Here is a 24,112-nt window from a genome sequence, read left to right as displayed (position 1 = left end):
CAGGTATTGATCAATATGACAGAGACAGCATAATTAATGATTTTAAGAACGGAGTGTGCAAACTTCTTGTGGCTACATCTGTAGCAGCACGAGGCTTGGATGTAAAGCAACTAATGCTGGTAGTCAATTACAGCTGTCCCAACCATTATGAAGACTATGTGCACAGAGCAGGCCGAACTGGACGAGCTGGCAACAAAGTATGTAAAAGTAATTATTTGTTCTTCTTAACTGTCTTTAGAATCCTGCCCTGTTTGTCTAATATAGTTATGCAAAACAGGGATTGGGAGAAGAGAATGTTCCTTTGGTATTTGATGAGAAGGGATCCTAGGGTCAGGCACCACAGTAATACAAATATTAAATAATAATAATAAAAGAATGCTGTGAGGTTTTTAGAGACATCAAGAGTAAGACACTGGTCTAAATTTTAAAACTCTGCCTCCTGTTCTGAACCAAATTTATGTGGCACTTAGGAAATGCTTACTGGAATAAGATTTCCCCATGAGTTTGGCCCTGTTGCTGAACATTTGATACTGCTCATGCTTGGTAATGTGCATGAATGACCTTGGAAGATTTCATGTTCTAAACTTACAACCATGACCAGACTTAAATAAAAAGCTTTAGATTTAATTGTGAATGGTTGAATTATTGTATCACTTTACATGCTAAGCTAAGTTAGTTCTAGGGCTGTCAAGCGATTAATCGCACGATTAAAAAAATTAATCGTGATTAAACAATAATAGAATACCATTTATTTATATATTTTTGATATTTTCTAAGTTTTTCAAATACATTGATTTCAATTACAACACAGAATACAAAGTGTACAGTGCTCACTTTATATTTTTGATTACAGGTATTTGCACTGTAAATAAACAAAAGAAATAGTATTTTTCAATTCACCTAATACAAGTGCAATCTCTTTTATCACGAAAGTGGAACTAGTTCATTCAAATTCCTCTTAAAAAGGAAGTGTATATTTAAAAATGCAGTTTAACAGCGCTACCTGTGCTACAATGCTTCAATAGAATAAGAGGTCAAGGGTCTTAATGGATTATTAATACTGATTAAATTCACATTTTTTATTAATGTTCAATAGGGATTTGCATTCACTTTCATTACTGAAGATCAGGCACGGTATGCTGGTGATATAATTAAGGCATTGGAATTGTCAGGGAAACCAATTCCTGCTGAGCTCGAGAAGCTCTGGAGTGACTTCAAAGATCAACAGAAGGCTGTAAGTGACCTTTTTCTTTTTTGATGTGAGTTGTGCTTTTGCTACTTTGCACTCTTGGGTCTCAATTCTGGGCACACATAACTCTACATGCATAAGTAATCTCACTAACTTCATTGGGGCTACTCGTGTGAGGTCAAATAGGGATTAAATGTTTGCAGGACTGGGGTCTGAAGTGTTTTCAAGACTCTTCTTGTGAATTTGAATGCTGTAACCATATGTGTGTGGCTGTCTTGAGACTTTATTTTGTCAGAAATCATATAAAAGACGAGGGTGCTGTAGTATTTATATTTTATTTATATTGGTCACACCATCACAGTATTTGAGCACACGGTTCAATTTAAAATAATGTGTTTCTTGTCTGCCAAAGAGAGAATTCTGTTATCTTAAGGAGTATTTTAGTTTATACACTTGTATTATTCAAAAATAAAAGATTTGTTTAGATCTACTCAATTGATATAAAATAGCTGTTAAACTTTTCATTGTAAAATAGTTATTTCAAGGTTTGAAAAGCCTGATAAATGTCCTAATTTTTTGTCTTGATTTTTTTTTTTCATTTAATGTCATTATCAGTTAGATAAATAGTCTATATTCACAATTGTTTTACTACTTCTGGAAGTGTCTTTTAAAAATTTTAGTGTTTGAAGTGACTTTTTAGAATAAACATACCTGTTTTATAGGAGGGGAAGACTATTAAAAAGAGCAGCGGATTCTCTGGCAAAGGATTCAAGTTTGATGAAACAGAACATGCTTTGGCTAATGAGCGAAAGAAACTACAAAAAGCTGCTCTTGGCTTGCAGGATTCAGATGATGAGGATACCGCTCTCGATGTAAGCATTAGGGGGAAAAGTGTTAACATTTTTTAAGGGATTTCACTGTATTCACTAAAATAACCCATACAAATACAACTCTGTCTAATAACAGATTGCAGAATGCATGGATTTCTGCTATTTCACACATCTTGTGTGTAAATCTATATTTCCTTTAATGTATGAGGGTATAGACCTCATAAAGAGTTAAAAATCTGCCATTTGTCACTTACTAGTATTTTATAAATAAGATAAATACGGATATTATTTCATTCAAAAGGGCACAAGCAGTTTTTTCACCTTTGCAAAGTTAATCATCTTGCACAAAATAAAATGGTTGCACTCATTCACAATAGTCTTGTAGTATAGTGCTTGAAAGAAATGTATAGCAGCTTTTTCCATTTCTAAATCCATATTCGATACTTTTCCTTAATATTTGCTACCTTTTCCATGAACTGGAAAATTACTCTGACTACTGGTACAAGGGCTGTAGAAGAACTGCTGCTGGAAATCCTCCCTCACAAACCAGCTCTGTAGCCTTCACAATGTGAACGCTGCCCCCCTCTGCCTCTCCCAGTTTAAGGGTGAGATTGCTTACAGAATTTGGTGCATCAGTTTGCACTTAAATGACACTTCCCCTGTGAGAATCTCAAAGTGCTTAACCTTAACCTTTGTGTGAAACTGAAGGGACTCAGTATAAATCCCTTGTTAAAGGTAGAAAGTAAATCTCTGCCACAGCCAGAAATAGATCTCCAATCTCCTGATGCCCAGTCTGTTTCTTGACCAAAAGATCATCCTTCCTCATGGTTGCACTGTAGTTCTGTGCAGGCTTTGGCAACGTTTATTGTTGCAAGATTCAGAATTTATTTTTTGAAATATAAAGCAAATGCACACTGGTATTTTCTTACCATATGTGGACAAGAATTGCGTAATGCTAAATGTACTGATGATATTGTTCTATTCCTTAGATTGATGAACAAATTGAGAGCATGTTCAATTCAAAAAAGAGAGTGAAAGACATGGCAGCACCGGGAACATCTAATGTTCCTACACCAACAGCTGGTAATGCAGAAAAACTGGAAATTGCCAAAAGACTAGCTTTAAGAATTAATGCTCAGAAGAATCTTGGAGCAGAGGCACAAGTATTGGTCCCTTTTCACTTTAAGGTCACCCTCTCTACCAAGCAACCATTTTTTACTAAATGTTTAATAGAATGTATTTTTGTTTTACAGCCATGTTAACGTATTGTTCTATTTAGCTTCTTTATTCGGTACTTAATGGTAAATCATATGAGTCTTTGACTATCCGTTTTGTAATCTTTTTGATGTGACAAAATGCATTAGCACAAAGACTGGAACCCTGATCTGCTTTGACACAAAGGGGTTAATTATAACTAATTTTACCAGTAGTGACTAACGGATTTGTTAACATTATTAGAATTACAAAATATCTGTCTGTTGAAGTACGCAATATACAATACGTTTTCTCTTGGTTGTAGAACTCTGTAATTTAATTTAAAATGTATATGAACTTTAGTAGTATTTTGCAGAAGATGGTTTTAGTTTTTGAAGTTTCCACAGTTGGAATCAACATAGTCACCATGAACCTCTGATTCTTAGTGGAGGGCTAGAGGGGAGGAGGAGATTTTGATCCAAATCTAACTCCTAGCTAACAGCAGTCAACTCACTGCTGCTATAAAGCATTAATAATGTTCAGCTGAAAGTTTAAGCTTTTTAGAATATACTGCTGTGAAAGTTATTATGTAGTTTCTTGTTTAGTGTTGGGGGATTTCAGTTCACAATGTATAATGTCTTGGATGAACTAAAGCAGTGGTTCTCGACCAGGGGTACACATACTCCTGGGGGTACACAGAGGTCTTCCAGAGGATACATCAACTCATCTAGATGTTTATCTAGTTGTACAACAGGCTACATAAAAACACTAGCGAAGTCAGTACAGACTAAAATTTCATACAGACAATGACTTGTTTATACTGCTCTATATATTATACACTGAAATGTAAGTACAATATTTATATTCCAATTGATTTATTTTATAATTATGTGGTAAAAATGAGAAAGCAAGCAGTTTTTCAGTAATCGTGTGCTATGACACTTTTTTTGTATTTTTGTCTGATTTTGTAAGCAAGTAGTTTTTAAGTGAGGTGAAACTTGGGGGTACCCAAGACAAATCAGACTCCTGAAAGGGGTACAGCAGTCTGGAAAGGTTGAGATCCACTGAACTAAAAAACCAAGTATATTGTCAGAGCAGTCCTTGTGCACTGCTGAGTTTTGATTTCCATCGCAGGAAGGAGTGTATGCTCATTTTCTTAGCTTAGTAATTGGACTAGAAGTGTGTGGGAAGAGTTAAAATTACATTTTGTTTTGCTGACGGCAGTCTGGAATGTCCATAGCATTTAGAGTTGAAAATGCAGCAAGGCTTTTTGGGGGGAGGGAAGTGTTAAAGCTGCCTACATGGACATTTACTATGTGTAGAAATGTAATGAAACTCTGGTGCTGAAAAGGCCAGGTTTTTATGGTGCTATCTCTGGGTACTTTGTAATGAATGTAGACTTGTTTCATTACAGGATGTGATGCAGCAGGCTACAAACGCTATCTTGAGAGGAGGCACAATTCAGGCTCCTACTGTATCTGCCAAAACTATTGCAGAGCAACTGGCTGAAAAGATAAATGCCAAACTCAACTATGTGCCCATAGAAAAACAAGAGGAAGAAAAACAGGAGGGAGGACAAAGTGAATCGTTTAAGAGATATGAGGAGGAATTAGAGATCAATGACTTCCCACAGGCAAGCATCCATTTTTTCTTTAATCATATTTTAATGCCAATCACTTAACACAGTGCTTTACCTCAGATTCTTTGTACCAAGTTTATAATGTGTTGATTCTAACCGAGAGGTTTTAGCTGTATTTCAGATCTTTATCAGCTGTATCCAATAAAGCTCTGTGACATTAGCTCAGCTGTGTAATCTGCACCATGTATCTATTGACTTTCTTTCCTCGTGCAAGAGATACATAATCTTTCAGACACATTCTAAGAATGTTCTTTACCACACACAAACGTGAAGCTCTGCCCTTGACCTAATCCGCATCTAAATCTTATTGCATCTTCCTCTCTAATATTGAAAAGATCTGGCCTTTTTTCTCTGGCCACACTACCATAATTCTGGTCTAGACCCATATGTCTTGATTATTACATCTCTTCTGAAATTAAGATTGTTAGGGGAGATTTTCAGGGGCATAAAAAGTAGTCAGGCACCTAACTGCCATTTATGCTTCTAAAAAATCTCCACTGTAAGCCTCTTGCTCTCTGTCTGTATGTTGTCTAGCACAATGGGGCCCTGACCAGTGATTGGGCCTCTTGGTGCTATTCTAATACAAATAAGAAAGTTGCCTGACTAGTAGAATTAGTGAGAGAGATGTGAGTTTGCTCTTTCCCGCCAGCTCTTCCTAATGCAAGTACAGTGTAAATGTTTAGTATAATTGCATGAGTTTTCTCAATGGGACTCAAATTGCATGCACTTAATCACTGTATGGGCTATATCCTAACCCTGAGTTTGTTCTTCATATGCCCCTACCTTTGTACATTAGATCATAGTAGGTGATACACAAGATAAGTTTGTCTCATTCTTGAAAAGAATTTGTAACAGTGTGTCTAAGAGATTATTTCTGTTGAAATCTCAATGTCTAAGTGAATGAAGTACTCTTTCTCACACTTCAGTCTTTGGGCTTGTAAACTTCCCACAGAGTGAAATGGAGACACTTGGCGAGCTCTCTCCAGTGGTCCTGTACATCCATCATTCTCTTTCCTCCCCCTTTCTTATTCCCCTGACATAAGGAGCAGCAGTGCTAATGTATTTTAGGTATACATTCGTTTGGACGTGGGTACTCATTTTTAAAAGAACTGATTAAAACCCATTTGCCCTGAAACACATTTTTGTTTAAATAGCTCTTACTATATAATTTTGTTGCTACATTTTTTCTCGAATGTCAGCTTAACCCTCTGATTTCTCTTTTATAAAATGTCTTTCTCACTGCCCCTCTTCCTATACGTTTTTCTTGTGCAGACTGCTAGGTGGAAGGTTACCTCCAAGGAAGCACTTCAGAGAATCAGTGAATATTCTGAAGCTGCCATTACAATCAGAGGAACGTATTTCCCTCCAGGCAAGGAGCCCAAGGAAGGAGAACGAAAAATTTACTTGGCTATAGAGAGTAAGTATGACAGATGTATTTAAATTTAAAAAAACGTCCCCAGTGCAGAGTAAAACTTGACGTGAGAATCCTTGTGATAGTAACTTTTGGGTCCTCACTCCAGACCATCTTTGGTTATGGAAAGGTGGGCACCCAGGGAAGCCACTCATTTGTCTCGATAGTTTTTGCCAGTTAGATCATGGAGCTGTAGTGATGTAGGTCCCAAAAAATCTTCACATGCTACCCAAAGTGAAAGTCCTTACATGGTGTATATGACAATATTCAAAAAAAAGAATAACAAGAAGAATTCACCTGGTGCTAAAAAGTGAGAGGAAACGGGGAGACCTTATTTGAGCTGCCATGAAGAAGAGACACAATGTTGCTGTTATCCAGCAGGACCGGGCAGGGATCATATCTGCTCAAATCTATTGTCTGCAACCTATGGCCCAATTCATCTTATGGTTACTCTGGCATGCTCTGTTGCTGACGTGAGTTTGTCTGCCAAGTAACCTGTTGTTTTAGGTGTTTGTGTGGGTAGTGTAAAATGTGACTTGAAATGTTAAGTATGTCCTTTGTTTAAAAAAACCATACCAGCACTGGTAATAAACACTAGTAGACAGTTCAACAGCAAACTATTAAGATGTTTGGCAACGTACATGGTGCTACTAGAAGTAATTTGCAGTTTTACTTTTTAGGCTTTGTGTGTGGAAAAGATTCTAATATTTTGTTTCTTGTTCTGTCTCCAGGTGCCAATGAACTGGCTGTGCAGAAAGCAAAGGCAGAAATCACTAGGCTTATAAAAGAAGAACTTATCAGACTGGTAAGTGAAATATACTGTATTTCAGAAGAATGTGCTTGGCTTTTTAAAGCTTTACAAGAACACGTTTCAGAAAGTTTATACCAGCGACAGAGCATAAATCTTTGTTAATATCTGGGACTGGAAGCTGCAGATCTAAAATATGCTGTATTGGTGAAGAGCAAAGAAAATACATTTCTCTGTTCTGTGGGTCAACCCAGGCTCGTAGGTATTCTATGCCGACAAAAGACATCAACAGAATGTTGTGACATCACTATAAGGGCTAGTTCTTACCTAACAAAACAGTTCATTTCCTGGCTTTAGCTCCATCAGGCAGCTGGGCGTGTAACAGATTGGTTTTTAACTTTTCTTGGTTTTAGTTCTGTTTGTATTGTTGGGGTTTGTTTTTCTTTCTATCTGTTGCTCCATGCAGCACGCCCTGGAGCAGTAGTCGTCTGTATTCAGTTATCTTGCTCCTTGTTTTCAAAGCAGGGATTGCCCTGGGAGATTGAATTCTAAGTTCTTCAGAAGCACAAGCCTTGGCTTTTTGTGGCGCAACCTCCAATAATATTGCATTAGACTCAGGCAGAACTGCTGGTAGCAGACACTGCTCAACCGAACCACTTGTGGGTCCCGTTGTTCTTGTTGTGTCTTCATTGACCTAGTTTTGCTCAGCAATTTTAAAAACAGAGCTCTACGTAAAAATTCCTTCCAACTGTTAAAGTTACTGTTGCTGAGCAATTCTAATATTGAATGATTCACTGTTCACTTGTCTGTTTTCAACTAGTGCTGTCATTGACTTATTTTTCCTCTTTAATTGCAGCAAAATTCATACCAGCCAACCAACAAAGGAAGATACAAAGTTCTGTAAATATTTGGAGTAACCTGTCTGCCAGTGGCTGGTGTCTGACACTTCGTGGCTTCTGTTGTCTTTGGTGTTCACACTGCTTATTGTAAATTAAGATATTTTTATTTTTTCCTTGCTGACATTTTTAACACAAAATTGATATTTGCTGAGACATCTCATTCTCTTCACTAAGGTTAGCAGTCTAAAAGCAGACCAGCTTTGTCAGGGCATGATTTAATTGAAAAGTATAGTTTATATAGTTTTTCACTGTAAAACTACTGAATAAAACAGATTTTTAATTTACCTGACATTCTAGTATAATGTAAATTAAACTATTTTGGCTTTGCATTGGAATTTGTTACGATGTACTTACAGCTTCACATTTATTGGGTAGTTCACACCTTTTCAGTTTTTTGTGGAATAGTAAAACAGCCAATATAAGAGCAGAATTTTCCTCCCTAATCTGTAGCATCTCTGTGACCTATTCCATATGCATTCCCTCTGCAAAACCCCCATTGATGTCAGTGAGAGCCCTGTGCTGAACAGAGTTTAAAATTTTGTCCTAGAACAATTAGGGTTTAGTTTTACAGATGGTTTTTCCCCCCCATCCTTCTTTACTTCCTACTTTGCCTTTATCATTTGGGGAATAGAATAGTTAAATCTTTGGGTTTCTTGTAAAATGAGACATTTTGTAGTACAAAAATGGCTTTCAGATTTTCTCTAAATGTCAGCATTTTAGGATTTGATTTTGTTCCCATTCTTCAACCTTTAGTAAATAAAATAAAATCAAGCTCCGCAAAAGAGAAACCACTTTTGTAATCAAGTATAAAGTTCGACACATTTTTATAGTGTTATATATATACATTTAATGTGATTCTTTCAGGACTACTGTCCTTATACTATTAGAGAATGGCTTTACACAAAAAATTAACTTTGTAGGTCGGCTCCACAAGCGTTGACCCTTATTGCAGTGGTGGAACGTGATCACTTCCTGGAGTCAACTTTTTTTAACCCACTTTTCCCTCATCCCCAGAAGCCATTAACATTTCACATTGTTACTGTCAAGATTTAATTTTTTTTTTTTAGCCTCTTGTCTTATCTGTAACCAAAGTTACTGATTGTTGAGTCGTTCTAGCAGCTGAAAAAGCTTTCAAGAAGATAAACTTACAAGGCTTTTTGTAGAAAGCTTTCCTGACCTGACATTGTGGAGGACAAAATATAATTTTAAAATAGCTATGTGTATGTACTGCTTTAACCCTAGTGAAGAACAAATCAAATCCTTGCATCATGGTTATAAATTCATTTTTTCCAAAAATCAAATATTTTGAAGTCCACTCCGGTTTTGAGATACAAAATAAATTTGTAGATTTAGAAGAAAACACTGGCCATATCCACTAAGCACTATACATTTACTCTGCAAGGAACAACCTTAATACGATACCTAAGAAAGTTTAAAAACAAAAACAAAAAAACCCTGAATGGAGCCAGAAGTAGCACATACAAGAAAATCTTCTTAAAGTTCAAACAAAATCTCAGATATTTTCAAAATCAGATTCCCTTTAAATGTTTCAGGCTTCACACATTTAGTTAGGATTATTTATTATGTAAGATGTTTCACACAGTTTGTGCTGACTTGTCTAACTTTTTGACAGTGCTGTAAATTGCGATGTCCCCCAGAGTTGTGGTGGGTTTTGATATGTTTGGTGTAGAGCACTTTCAGGTTCAGGCATTCTGACTTTTTTTTTTTTTTAAACGTCTTTGGTTTGAAATTTCTGTGATGATATCTACTGAGCAAAGCTCTGATAGACATACTTCTGTGATTTCCAGCTCAACGCTGTTGGATTTTCAGCGAGGTTGGAAAATGTACAATCTTCCAAGGTTTTTTAAATGCAATGTCAATATTCATATTTTTTTTAATTCCTCTAAAAATAAAAATAATTTCAATGTGTTTTTCTGAAATGCTCTCTCTGATGTGTTTTCTGCCCTGTTTGCTATGCCTCTGCACTTGTTCTGCTGCAGCTCTGTGCTCACTAAGGGTACGTCTACACTTACCTCCGGGTCCGGCGGCAGGCAATCGATGTTCTGGGATCGATTTATCGCGTCTGGTTTAGAAGCGATAAATCGATCCCGGAAGTGCTCGCCGTTGACGCCGGTACTCCAGCTCGGCGAGAGGAGTACGCGGCATCGACGGGGGAGCCTCCCTGCCGCGTCTGGACCCACGGTAAGTTCGAACTAAGGTACTTCGAATTCAGCTACGTTATTAACGTAGCTGAATTTGCGTACCCTACTCCGAAGTGGGGGGTTAGTGGGGACCAGGCCTAATTGTAGCTGCTCCTTTAAGGGGAGGGAAACGTGCACTACCATTACATTAGAATCTTTGTTAGGCATGTAATGAAAAGCAGGAGGACAGACACACTAGACAGTAAAACTGCTGCAATAGAAACATCACTGAAGGAACTTGGGATGGGGAGGGTCGGCAAATACGCAAGAGAGGAAAAAAATGAGAAACTCTTAAGGAAAAAAGAGAAATTGAAATGAAGGGAAAAAAGCTATAGTGGCAACAATGCGAAGAATAAAAGAATATGGAGGAAAACAATGTAGTAAAATTGTTGCATTAAATCTTTCTTCCTAATTGTTTTTGTGCTCATGGAAATGGACCCAGCTCTCTGATAACCATAACATGTCTGCTGCTTCCTTGGGGGATGCACCCCCTTTCAGATGCTGGAAGAGAACTGGAACTGTATTTTTTAATAATAATTAAAAAAAAGGCAATATAATAGAGCAATATACCCTTTTTGCTCTGTTATCTAACACACTTTCTGAAGAGTGTGTGTTCCCAACTCCCTATATTTTCCTTACAGTTTTGGTGTTAGAGTAACCAAAACATCCTCCAGCGATTGTATTTTGGGCAGAAATATCAAAAAGTGATGCTGGATAATAAACTTTGAAATGTTTTGCTGTTATCCTATTTTGTCAGCAGCTACTAGCCATGGGTTCCTCTTCTTGTGGCATCTCTTGTCCTGACTAGTGGTAGATCCAGGATGCCTTATATACTTACCAGCTATTCTATAGTGTGTGCAGTGCAGAAATATCCCTCCTGATAGTGACTAACCACTGGTTGTGAGGGTTAGATCGTGATTTTAAGGCTATGTCTACACTACAAAATTAAGTCAAGTTAAGTTGATGTACAGCCACCACAATAATTAAAGCAGTGTTTCATGTCCACGCTATGCTCCTCCTGTTGGTGATGTGCGTCCTCACCAGGAATGCTTCCACTGACTAACTGTATGGGGCACAAGCCCCAAGGCCCCAGGGCTGACAGCCAACAGGCGATCTAAGTAATGATGTCTACACGGACACTTGTTGTCCTAACTACATCCTAAGTGCTATGCCTCTTGCAGAGGTGGACTTACTCTGTGTAGTGGGCAATTTACATTGGTGGGAGCTACATTTAGTGTGGATGCTTACAGAGTTAGATCAATGGAAGGCACCTTACATTGATCTAACTCTAGTGTAGACCAGCCCTAAGTGCCTGTGCAATGGAGTGAAGGGCGAACAAGCACATCCCTTACACCTGTAAGTTGGCTACATGGACCTTGGGTCGCTGGGTCCACAGGAGTAAGCAGGTGCTGTGCGTCCACTTCCTCCCTGCACCTCCTTCCTAGCAGCTGAGTGGCAAATTGGCAGAGCCTTGCCCACTGGCTGGCCAGCACAATGGGACTTGCATAGTGGGAGTCACAATTTGCTGCTGGTTTTGGCTGGAACCTAATTCTTGCTCTCCAATCCTGAGTAGGGAGGAATCGTGCATCAGTTGGATGTTGGAGTCACAATACCACATGAGACTATTGAGGGCGGTTACGTTTATGCACTCCTTGCTCACAGCTGGGCCTGTTGTTTTATTATTTGTATTGTAGCAGTGCCTAAGAGCCCCAGGCTGAGACCAGGACTCCATCGTATTAGGTGCTGAGCAAACACAAGCAAAAGGAGGGTTCCAATCCTTTTACTTTGTCAGAAACACTGACTGGGCTTGTGCACGTAAGAAGTCACATTAGTGGATTTTTCAGAATACATCAAAATGGGTGTCTGAATACAAGAATAGCATTGGCTCCAATGACTGCATTAGAGGCAGCTAATTACATGATCTGCATCTGTTCCTGAGGAGGTATGAGCACAAGAGCTACCCCTCTGCTTTGCTTTCAAGTTGTGTACAGGGGGTTGTACCTTCGTGAGCACAACAGTGCAACAGAAATGTGAAAATGGTGACATGCTCAGCATGGTGCGATGTAACTTGCAGTATATATAAATTGCACAGGCCCTTCCCCAAAGAACTAATTGCACTCAAGATGCAGCAAAGGGGGGTGGGGGAGCTTGGGAAAGGATTCAAAGGAGGGGTGACGTGGTCAGATTGATGCTCTTGGCATCTGCTTTGTATTTTATAGGAGGTGGACGATGTGAGTGTCAGGAAGAAGCTGCCGATACTAAGATGGGAGACAGCAAAAATCCGCACAACTGTGTTTGCTTTCTGGAGAAATACTTTGATTTTATAGTGGTAGGGGTCTTTCTGCTGGATGATTCAAAGAGGCATTCTGTGGCCTAAAGGTTATGGCAGCTGTCCTGGGACACAATACATTGCGTATGTTTAATAATGAATGTTAGAGTAATCAAGAAGTGCAGCAGTTTTAAGATTTTAAATTAAAAAAAATCTTGCAGTGGTCACAAGAGTGATTTTTGTGTTTCACCACTCCAGTGAGTAGGGTTTTTGGTGGTGGTGTTTTGGGTTTTTTTTTTTTTTTTTTTGAAACCATTAATATCTGCTGCCCCATGACACTACAAAGCTTCAAAAGTAAAAAATATTTTTTATAGAAACCTAAGAGTCTGTGACCCTGCTCAGATTACAGTTTAGCTTGTCATATGGTAGCAAAATTAAATCTGTGCTTATGCACCTAAGCAGAAATTGAAGAAAAGAGTCTTATTTCCCAGCCCTTCCTTTGTGTAACTTGTGAATAAGGAACTTAGGAAGAATGGCTTGTGGTTAAGCCAATGGACTCAGAGGGTCTGGGTCTGGCATTGCTAAAGACTGGAGGATAGGTCCATCAATGGCTATTAGCCCGGATGGGCAGGGATGGTGTCCCTCGCCTCTGTTTGCCAGACGCTGGGAATGGGCGACGGGATGGCTCACTTGATTACCTGTTCTGTTCATTCCCTCTGGGGCACCTGGCATTGGCCACTGTCAGAAGGCAGGATACTGGGCTAGATAGACCTTTAGTCTAACCCAGTATGGCCGTTCTTGTGTATGACCTGGAGTCGATTAATAATCTCTGTGGCACAGTTTATCTGTAAAACAGATACCACCACCCTACTTCTCATGGGGGTTATGAGAATAAATTCATTGTTTGTGAGACCCTCAGATACTATGATGGTGTGGGCTATAAAAGTATCAGTGTAGCATACTGTACAGAACTGATTGTGCTATTGCCACTCACATAACAGCTATTTTCAGTGAAGCCAAAAAGTAAAACTCCTCTATTTTTCTGATTCCCCCAATCTCCTAGAAAAATCATTTTGTTAGTCAATATCTGTTTTCCAGCTCAAACAGCCCTAACCAGTTGCTTAACTTCCTGCCCTGGATATCTAATATTCAGTCCATATAAACAGCTGCCATGTTTTTATCACAGAAGCACCTGAATTTCAATTATGAGGTGAAGTGATTCCTATTTTAGCACGTGCCCAGGCTCATCATTTTCTAATATTCACCTTTTGAGTTGAAATTTTCTGTATCCTTATACTGTGCCGTGCTATGCTCTGCCTCGGGCGCACAGGGAGGGTTTTTTAGCAGAAAGTTCATCTGTCTGTATTAAAAAACAATACAGTCCTCCAAAGCCCTGCACATGCACGTTGGCATAGAGCTACCACCAGGCTGCTCCAAATATGGATGAAGTTTAAAACCTAGCATGCCAATGGTCCCTCGCTAGTGCCTTTGTTTGATTTAAGAGAACTTAATTTAACAGAGAAATTATTTAGAAAATCACATACTGAGCATGTTCAGTAGAAAACACTTAAACACAATTGTGCTGCACATGTGTGTGGCTGCTGGAGCGCACTATTGTTGGTCAATGAACTAGCTCCAGAATTTCTTTTCTCTTTAAAATAAACCAAGAGACTTAAATGCAGAAAGCTGTGTCAATGCAACATGAAGGTTGCACAGGGAGAATCCCAAAAGATGGGAAATGTAAATGTGGGCATGCTCCATTGCTAACATTCGTTGAGTAGATGCAGCCGTGTATTCCATGTGGGTGTGCATGCCCTGCGCATCGGAGCAAGAGAACTTTGCCTAGCAGTACCCGTAAGGGTTGCACTCATGCCCTGCAGCCATAGTCGCTCCCCTGGCTGTATAAAGGTGGCACCACCCTGGCTACTTCAGTCCCTTCTCACTGCCTGTGGCTAGAGTCAGAGCTCTGTGTGAAGTTTTCACCTCACACTGTTGCACTCAGTTTTCTGAAAACTTTTTTTGTATATGGTGGTAGTAGTACCTTAGGGTTAGTTTAAAGTTAGTTTAGTTAGTAGAGTAGTTGGCTCCATTGTGTGATGCCCTCATGAGGGTACAAGCATTGTTCCTCATATAGGGCTATCTGCAATAGTGCTCCCCATATGAGGTGCTTGTTGTGTGTTGGCAAGGGACACATTAAAGAGCAGTGCTCCATCTGCAAGAGATTCACCAAGAGGACTCGGGTGACAAGAGACTTGAAGCAGCATCTTCTGGAGCAGGCCATGAGACCCGTTTTGGCACTGAGACCCTTGTCTGACTCTGGTTCTGGCCATGGGTTATCAGTTGAGTCCAGTACTGACAATGCTGGCACCCACGCTGACCATCTCCATGGTGACAGCATATGAGGTGGCTTCAGACCTGCTTTGCCTCTCAGTCCCAGACTCTCTGCTGGTTCAGGAGTTTTCTGGTGCTATGGCTTCTAACGGCTTGTCCTCTGTTGTGCCTCTGACACCTTCTGACTGTGTCACAGAGCCTTCAGCTCCATTGGCAACACAGCTTGCACCACTTAGGCTGCAGGCTATGGAGTTTATGCTGGGCCTGGCACTGAAGGCCCCCTCAATGCTGGTGCATCCTTTGGCATCATCATTGTCTTGGCAGCAGCTCCTACCATCAAGTTTGGTACCAGCCTTGTTGCCAATGCCTGGCTCTCCCATTGTCACCACTGAACCTGTGTGATTCCTCAAGATTCAGGCTGAGATCATCCTCCTCATCGGATGGACACCAGAGATCACCCTTGGATCACTATAGGTACTGAGACTGGTATCTGTCCTGCAGTTGAGAAAGGAGCTCTTGGCCTGGTGCCTACTGACCACGGATGCCTTATCTGTAAGCCCAGTGGCCTACTTGGAATCCCTGGGACACTCCTTAGTCCCTGATGTGCCACTTCTTCACCCGCTCCAGAGTGAGATTGTTGGTCCCGAGGGTGGCTCCCACTCCCATACTACTGCAAGTGACCACTGAGTCCATTCCCCTGGGACCTATGGGGCTCTTCTGACTGGATCCTGTGGGACAAGAAAAGGATCTATCGTTGGGACAGTACACCACCTCCTTGTCCTCCCTGGGTGACTCTAGCATGCTGAAATCTTCCTTTCCCTTGGTGCCCGAGGACTTGAAAGGTATATCAGGATCTCTTGAGGTGTTTGGCCACTATCTTGGATATCCAGGTGGAATACTTCCAGGAGAATACACATATGCTGCTTGATATTCTCTAACCATCAGCTCCAGGGGAGTAGCCCCCTGATAAATGAGGCTGTCCTGAGCCTGAAAAGGCCCTCTGGAATATCCCTGCTTCATTGCCCTCTATGGCGAAATGTTCAGAGAAAGAGTACTTCATTCCCATGCAAAGATTTGACATTTTCTACTCCCACCCAGCCCCTAACTTCCTTGTGGTGACTGCAGGAAATGACAGGACTCAGAAGAGAAGGTATAAGTCCACACCAAAAGACTGAGAGTCCAAGATAATCGACTTGATGGGGAGAAACATTTATACTTCCTCTTCCCTGCAGATGTGCATCATGAACCAGCAGGCACTGCTCTCAGAAAATGACTTTAATTGGGTGGCCACGTGTAAGTTCACATAAAGGTTACAAGAACCCTGCAGGTAAGGGTTTAAGGCATTCATTTCAGAAGTCCATGTGGCAGCCAAGACCTCCTTGCAGGCAGCTCTAGACATGTCGAATGCCTCAGCCAGGATTATGGCATCGGCTGTAGTCATGAGGAGGCCTCATGGCTGCAGAATTTTGGCATTGTGCCTGATGTGCAGCAGACCAATGAGGACATACCATTCAACGGCTGGATTTTTTTTTCAGAAAAGACTGACGAAAACTTGGCCTCATTTCAAGACTCCTGAGAAACTCTGCATGTTTTGGGAGTATATACTCTCACCATAAAGAGAAGCCATTATAATGGTCAGCAGCAATACTGTGTACAGTGGTTTTTTTGGACAATCCTCCCTTCTTGTGTGGCAGCGGGACTACTTCAGAAAGAGTTACAGATCACAAAGGTGAAGGTCCTCTGATTCTGGGTTTAACTAGCTGCCGCCCTGCCCCCGGCACCCAGCAAGTGCTCATTTTGACTTGTGTGTTCAGGATAGCGATCCAGTGGTAACCTCTCCTTCTTGGTCCTCCCTGATTGGAGACAGGCTGACCTTCTTTTACAGTGAGTGGGACTCAATTTCAACAGACAACTGGGTCCTAAGCATGGTCAGATTGGGTTATGCCATACAGTTCCAATCCCTCTCCCCTCCCCTGTCCCTCTTCAGGGACCCTTCTCACGAGACACTGCTCCTTGATTAGGTTCAGTCTTTACTGGCTCTGGGGGCTGTAAAGGAGGTTCCCCTGGAGCATTTGAGGCTGGGATTCTACTCCCGGTATTTCCTGATCCCCAAGCCCAATGGAGGGATGAGACCTATTATTGAGTCTGTGATCTCAACAAATACATCAGATATGTGAGATTCCAGATGGTCACCTTGGCAACTATCCTCTCCACCTTGAATCACAATGACTGGTTTGCCGCTCTGGACCTGCAGGATACATATTTCCATGTAACAATCATCCCAAGCCACAAAGGTTTCTCAGGTTTGTCTTGGCTGGCCAGAACTGCTAGTACACCATGCTGCCTTTCAGCCTGTCTTCTACTCCCTGGGTTTTTATTAAGTATGTGACTCTGGTAACTTCATACTTCAGACAGAAGGGAATTCATATCTTCTTGTATCTGGATGATTGGTTACTGAGTGGCAAGTCCAGAGAGGAAGTCCTCTCTCATGTTCTCTTCACACTATGCCTACTTGAGCATTTAGGTGTCAACCAAAACAGCAGGAAGTCAGCATTGGTTCCAATGCAAAGAACCGAGTTCACTGTGGCCCGGATAGACTCTACAAGTTCAAGAGCATTTCTACCCACTGAGCAATTTCAGGCAATCCACCCCCATTGCTGGAGCTGCAGTCTCTACACTCAACCACAGACTGAGTATGCTGGAGGTTTCTAGGCCATATGGCCACGTATACACAAGTAATTTAATATGGGAGGCTGTGACTCTGTCCTCCTCAGCTATGGCTGAAATCAATCTATTGTCCAAATCGATATTCTTTGGACACACTGGTCTGACTGCCTCCACTGATTCTGGGCTCCTTATGGTGGTGGGCAATTCGGGATGGTGTGTGCTAGGTATCCCTTTCACATGGCCTCTGCCAACCAGGACTATAGTCACTGATGCCTCCTTAATAGATTGGGGAGCACATCTGGACTCGCTGAAAGTTCAAGACCTATGGTTGGAACAAGAAGTTTCTCTGCATATCAATGTTCTTGGAGTTTCATGCCATCTACAATGGCTGACAGACTTTTTAGGATCACATCAGGGGCTCAAAGGTTCTCATACTCACTGACAATACCACCACAATGTATTATGTGAACACGACTGGGGAGCACATGCCAATGTGCTGTGTCAGGAGGTGATCAGGCTCTGGCAGTTTTGCATCAGGAAAAACATTACCCCTATGGCCAATCACTTGCCTGGGATCCACAATCATCTGGCAAGATCATCTAAGCAGGAAATTCTCCCTAACTCACGAGTGGTCTCTGAAGCCCAGCATCCTGCAGGCCATCTTTGCAGTTTGGAGCATTCCAATGGTCAACCTGTTTGCCGCAAGAGAGAACGAGTCACTTGAACCAGGTTATATATTTATTAGTGTTCTTCTCTAAGCCACATTCAACCGCAGAGGAGCAGCATCTTTACATGTGGATGTCGGGAAATGTCTAGCTTTTTATCTGGATTGAGATAAGCCTTTCCATTCCTCACCTCATCTGTTTGTTTCATACGCAGATCAAATGAACAGAAGGACATGTGGGTCAGATCAGTTTGCCCACTCTGGAACTATGCCTATGTTAGAAAGTGGGGGGCATGTCCCCACTTCTACAAAGCTTCCGGTGCCCTTGCTTCCCTTCCTGTGTTTTGGTGAAATAGGTAATTTAATACATTACTCTTTATGCTGTAAAATGTGTATCCAAAATGTAATAGATGTGCAACTTGGCCCAGCTAGGGGTATAATTAGAACATTAACTGTTCAGTGGAACATTAATTATTGTACAGCTTTGATTGTACTATCATTTTAAATATGTATATAGCTGGTAATTGAATAAATGGTTGGGAGGGTTGCAGACAATGTATCAGTAGCTTTAGGAACAATTTCTCACATGAATCGCCCAATTACTTGAAAATATAGTTTGTTTCTAAAGCTAAAATGCTTTATTTGGCTAAAAGTTTGCAATTGTCATAGCCCAAGAAGCTGAAATTAAGTGGTAGTGGCTGGATCCAGGAGCTTGCTGAGATAATATGAAAAGATGGCATAGCTCTCTGTAAGGATGCAGTTCAAGGCTACGACCTTGCAAACATATGTGCTTAGCTTTAAGCACATGAGTCGTCCCAATGACTTCGCTAGGACTTCGTGCTTAAAGTTAAGCACATGTGTACATGCAGGATGGGGACCTAAATGGGAACCTACATATCTGGTTGGTTGTGCAGATGCTAAACTATCCAGGGCTTGGTGCAGTGCACCTCTATGCTTAAAGGTTTTCCCAAACCAGCATGGCTCACCTTTAAATAAGCCAGTAAAACTGAGGTTTTTAGAATGTGAAACAGTTTATGATGCCAGTTCACCTCCCTATCTCCCACTTGCACCAAAGCTCGACGGTGCTGTTTCTTAGAGCAGTGTCCTGTCCCTTTGCTTTGGGTGATGCTAAAATGAGCATGTGTGCACGCATGCAGTCTGTTCCAGTCACATGACTGAAGAGGAATGCACTTCCCTTTTGATTATTTTTCTTGACGCAGATCTCTTCCAAATATGGTATCAGCTTAAACGAGTTTGTGATCTTAAGCTCAGGCTTTTGCAGAAGAAATTCTGGCTTCCAGAATGGAGGGGGAAAAAACCTTCTGCCTAGAACTCTTTCCAAAAATACAAGGACAAAAGAGACAAAGTTGGACTCAAATTTGGCCCCAAATACACATTTTGTAGATATTTGAGTGTTAGCAAAACCTCAAATAGATTAGTTTTTCTTATTTTCTTTTTAGTTCCAGTGGAAACAATTATTTTTAAACAAAGAGCCACTGCCCTGCAGTGACTGCAACCCAAACATTGCTTCACGGAGAATTCTCATCTGAAACAGGCTTACTTGCAGGATGAGCCACACCTGGGTTGAATCAGGTTATCCCAGGATAAGAAGGCAGCCGGAAGCTGGGGGGCCTCCTGCGGTGAGGGAACAGCAGTGTAAAGGTACAGGGAAGGAAGGCTTCCTCCAGCACAGTTCCTCAGGAAGGAGGGGCTATGCCCAGCTTAAGGCTGTTTTTCAATATAAAGCTGCCCTAAGAAGAGCTGTGATTGAAAGAGACTGTGGTGTTTTCCTGGGGAAGGAACCCTGGTGAAGGGAAAAATAGGGGCAGGGCATAGCCCAGGCACTTCTGTGCATGAGGGGGTACTTGGGCGGCAGCTGCTCCTGTTACAGCCAGCATAAATGGGGGGAAGGGAGGGAAATAAAGTTAGATTTAAAACATGTTTAGTTCTGATTCTCTAAGGAGTTACTGGTAATGTAATACAGAGGGGTGTATAATTTTTATGTTGACAGTGTTTCTTAAATAGGACTATCGCAGGCATTCTAGTTAGGTCACCACTACTCTGTGACCCTGTTCCCATAAGGGGTAGGCAACCTATGGCACACGTGCCAAAGGCGGCACATGAGCTGAATTTCAGTGGCACTCACACTGCCTGGGTCCTGGCCACCGGTCTGGGGGGGCTTTGCATTTTAATTTAATTTTAAATTAAGCTTCTTCAACATTTTAAAAACCTTATTTACTTTACATACAACAATAGTTTAGTTAGATATTATAGACTTATAGAAAGAGACCTTCTAAAAACATTACAATGTATGACTGGCACGCGAAACCTTAAATCAGAATGAGAAAATGAAGACTCGGCACACCACTTCTGAAAGGTGGCTGACCCCTGCACTAGATGCAGCTGCACTCTTGTTCTGAACCCTGAGCCAGGAAGTTGTTATATTATTTTTACCTTAAATGGAACATTAGCCCCTGTTGCATGTAGGTGTTAGCATCTGCCTGGTGCATTTCTAGAAATGAACGGTTTTATTAATTTACTATTAAATAGACATGAATACACAGCTGCAGTGGTCCAAGAATGAGATCTCCGGCACGTGTAGCTGCAGCACAGATGTACCCACACCCTACTTTTAAGAGTTCATGTAGCATCCCTTCCTCTTCCCACTCTGCCACATGTGGTCCCCACTCCATGTGTAAAGAGAGAATGTTGCAAAGCTGTTTTGGGATGTGTGTGGGGGAGGGAAATAAAAGGAATAAATTTCCCCAAAATCCTCTTCTTACAAATTCAAATCCCCTGCCCTGTCCCTCAGTGAGACTACAAACTGCATTGGTGGGTGGGGATACTGACCCTACTGAAGGTAGAGGGAGAACTCCATTCTTTTGGTTGGTGGGGAAAAAGGTAGCATTTCATCTCCCCTTTCCGTACAGATGGAAACTTTTATTAGTTTGTATGGTGCCTGGGTGCTTTGGAGACAGAAAGAGAAGGTCCCTGCCCCAAGTAGTTTACAATGTAAATAAGGGCCAGACTGCGGATCTTGGAGCGTTTTCGGAAAATCAGCTAGTGTAACACTCAAATTCTTTTGTTTGTGTTAACAAAAAAAAAACAGACTAGAAATCCAGACATTAGTGCTACCAGACTAACGTTTGAGCAATATGGCACCAGGATTGCCTTACTGATCACCTGGAATTAATTTGCCCCCAGAACCATACAGATCAGTCACGCAGTCTTAGTACAGCCACAAATCCATTTCCAGCTTGAAGGTCAAATGTTTAGATCTTGCTCTGTCAGTCTCACAGTGATAGTTGTAACAATAGGCTGACTTTGGTTTCCCTCTTTATAGAGATGGAACAGTTCAGTGCATGGAAATGCTATTGCAATTCACTTGTATACATTATTTTGCCAACGCTTGCTTCTGCTGAGGTCAGAGAGCAGAGTTGTTTGTAGGGAAATTGGGGCATAAAGCATGCCAGGACTTCATCTGATTTCAAAGAATGGGGATAGTGGTGGTTGGAAACTAAGGGGAAATAATATAAAGAAAGGTAGCAAGGAAGTACTTGGAGCCTAATTCTGTTTGATTTGATATGGTGCCTCTCAAGTAAAAATTAACCCCAGTCTGGCAGAAAGTCACATAAATAAACTAAATCATTATGCAGGGATGAAAGTGGCTTTTAATTAAAAAAAAAATCTTTATGCTTCTCTTCCATGCTACTTCCTAATGGCAGAGGTTAGGAATTCCACAAACCTTGGGCAACAAAGGCAAGGAGGCAACTATTCTACCTCTATCGTTCCTTTGGATTAAAACCTTATTCTGTCTGAATTTAGAGGGCAACGTGGATCATAGTCCTGGCAAGATAAATGTCGCACATTTGTATAGCAACCTTCATCCCAAAGGACCACAACGTATTTTAGAAATATGTACCTTTGGGGTGGACCACGGCAGCCACCACATTGCACAACAGTGGAGGAGGGAAACATTTGGACAAGCAGTGTTGGAAAAACTCTTACCTAAAGTTCCAATCAGCTCTGTCTTATCGGAGCTAACACACCCTTGGTTTGTTAAGGTCTCGTTTGAATCACACAGTACGTCTCTTACCACTCAACTTCAGGTATATGGGACTCAGTCCTTTTAAGGTTTATGGTAATTTAAATCCAAGACCTTTAACTTGAACTAGTCCGTGCATTGGACAAAGCAGCACTTAGGTAGAATAGCTGCTGACCTTATTGTTGCTGCAGCTGCATTCATTAGCAAATTCAGACACAAATCAGCAGTTGGTAGCTCTGTAGAGTAATATGGCTCACCTTGCTAACTAAAGGCCTAATGCTGTGAAGCACTGAGTGCCTTCAACTTCCATTGACTTTGGGTCCTAAATTAGCCCATTCGGTATTTAAATCTCCTTCAACATCTCAAGCGGAATTTGCTGTTCACACTTTAAAGGGGCTGAGATGAGTGTAGAGTCTGGTTTATAAACTGCCTACCTGAAGGGAAGAGATGATGAGGGAACTGCACTCTCAGGCTTCACAGGATTCAATCATCATTAAAAGAAATACAGCAGATTAAAATTTAATAGTTCTCTTGCTGGTGGTGCTGCAAGTCTATACTGGCCCACGATGCATGTACCCAGACACTTATGGGTTATACATGTCAGAGCAATGGCTGCCTTCCCTGTTGCAAATCTGCAGGGAAAGGGGGAAACAATCTTTCAATAAATTATTTTCAATACAGTCTTAGGGCTCGATTTTTGCTCTTGTGGATTGCAAGGGGAGCGTTATTGGGCCTTTGGAAGAGAACCCATCAAACTCCTCAGCACCCCTTCTGAAGGCAGCAATGGAAACATTGCTTGGGAATAAAAGGCAGCTTTTGCTATTGTGTTTAACCCTTCACATTCCAGAAAAAATCCCCTATAAAAATATTTTCTATTTTAAGGTAAAATAAATCAGTAATTTAACTTGTTTTTAATAGAGAGGCAGTTAGTGGTAGTGGTCAATTTCTACATAGATCAGAATAGTAAAGTCAGGAAAGGAAGGATGGTTCAGTACTAGCCTGAAACTTGGGAGACACTGGTTCAATTCCCTGGTCTACCACAGATTTCCTGTGGTGACCTTGGACAATTTACTTAGCCCTGGTCTACACTGGGGGGATCGATCTAAGTTAAGCACCTTCAGCTACGTGAATAACGTATCTGAAGTCGACGTACTTAGATCGACTTACTGTGGTGTCTTCACTGCGGTGAGTCGACTGCTGCTGCTCCCCCGTCAACTCTGCCTGTGCCTCTCGCGGTGCTGGAGTACAGGAGTCGACAGGAGAGCGCTCGGGTTGATTTATTGCATCTAGACTAGACATGATAGATCGATCGCTGCCTGCTGATCCAGCAGGTAGTGTAGACATACCCTTAGTTGCTCTGTGCCTCAGTTCCCCAATTGTAAAATGGAGATAAATAGTACTTCTCTACCTCACAGGCCTATTAGGATATTAAATTAATTAAAAAAAATTGCAAGGCACTCAGATACAATGGTAATGGGGGCCTAAAACAGACGTATGCGCTAAATAGAAACACTTGATTGGACATACAGAATCAGAAACACTAGTTACCAACTCCAGTATGTTGCTTCAATCACTGGCCAATATCAGAACCTTCAGAGGTGCTTTTTGGAGAATATACTCGGTCAGCTGTCAACAATGCTGTGTGTCAGTACATATGTTTTTGTATTTAACAAGTTAGGAAATTAAAACAACACTTAGGATTTATCTAGCACTTTTCATCTCCCAAGTGTTTTATCACCCTAGCTAATTAATCTTCACTATACTGCTCCTGAGAGAGCCAAATGTTCTCTCTAATTTACAGATTAGGAAATTGAGACAGAGTAGTTCAGTGACTTGCTCTAGGCCACAAAGGAAGTCATTATCAGAGCTGGCCACACCTCTCTTTTTAAATTAAAATCCTTTTTAATAGTTGAATATGCAGGCAAAAAAGTCACAGGTACATTCTAGTTTGGTGGCTCTTTTTCAGCTTCCAGTTTAAATTACAATAGGGCCTTGTCTACATGACAAAATTAAGTCAACCTAAAT

The 24,112-nt window shown here is 41.1% G+C and overlaps 1 protein-coding gene across 2 annotated transcripts in view; it reads left to right on the top strand.

The window, feature by feature from the left end:
* The window catches only part of DDX46 (DEAD-box helicase 46), a 36,518-nt gene extending 26,668 nt beyond the window's left edge, over window positions 1-9,850 (top strand). Inside the window, exons 16-23 of one of the 2 annotated variants that reach the window (XM_054036509.1) lie at window positions 4-197; window positions 1,097-1,234; window positions 1,912-2,061; window positions 3,009-3,182; window positions 4,628-4,846; window positions 6,125-6,269; window positions 6,995-7,068; window positions 7,868-9,850. In XM_054036509.1, the coding sequence (XP_053892484.1) occupies window positions 4-197; window positions 1,097-1,234; window positions 1,912-2,061; window positions 3,009-3,182; window positions 4,628-4,846; window positions 6,125-6,269; window positions 6,995-7,068; window positions 7,868-7,915 (1,142 nt within the window). In that variant the 3' untranslated portion in view covers window positions 7,916-9,850. Of the gene's footprint in view, window positions 1-3; window positions 198-1,096; window positions 1,235-1,911; window positions 2,062-3,008; window positions 3,207-4,627; window positions 4,847-6,124; window positions 6,270-6,994; window positions 7,069-7,867 lie in introns of both variants that reach the window. The other variant, XM_054036508.1, reaches the window with a different exon arrangement.
* The last annotated feature ends 14,262 nt before the right edge of the window (window positions 9,851-24,112 follow it).

This window comes from Malaclemys terrapin, chromosome 8 (genome assembly GCF_027887155.1).
Source record: "Malaclemys terrapin pileata isolate rMalTer1 chromosome 8, rMalTer1.hap1, whole genome shotgun sequence".
In the NCBI taxonomy this organism is placed as follows: domain Eukaryota; kingdom Metazoa; phylum Chordata; order Testudines; family Emydidae; genus Malaclemys; species Malaclemys terrapin.
The sequence above is the reverse complement of the archived record's forward strand: the minus strand, read 5'-3'. Positions and strand labels throughout refer to the sequence as shown.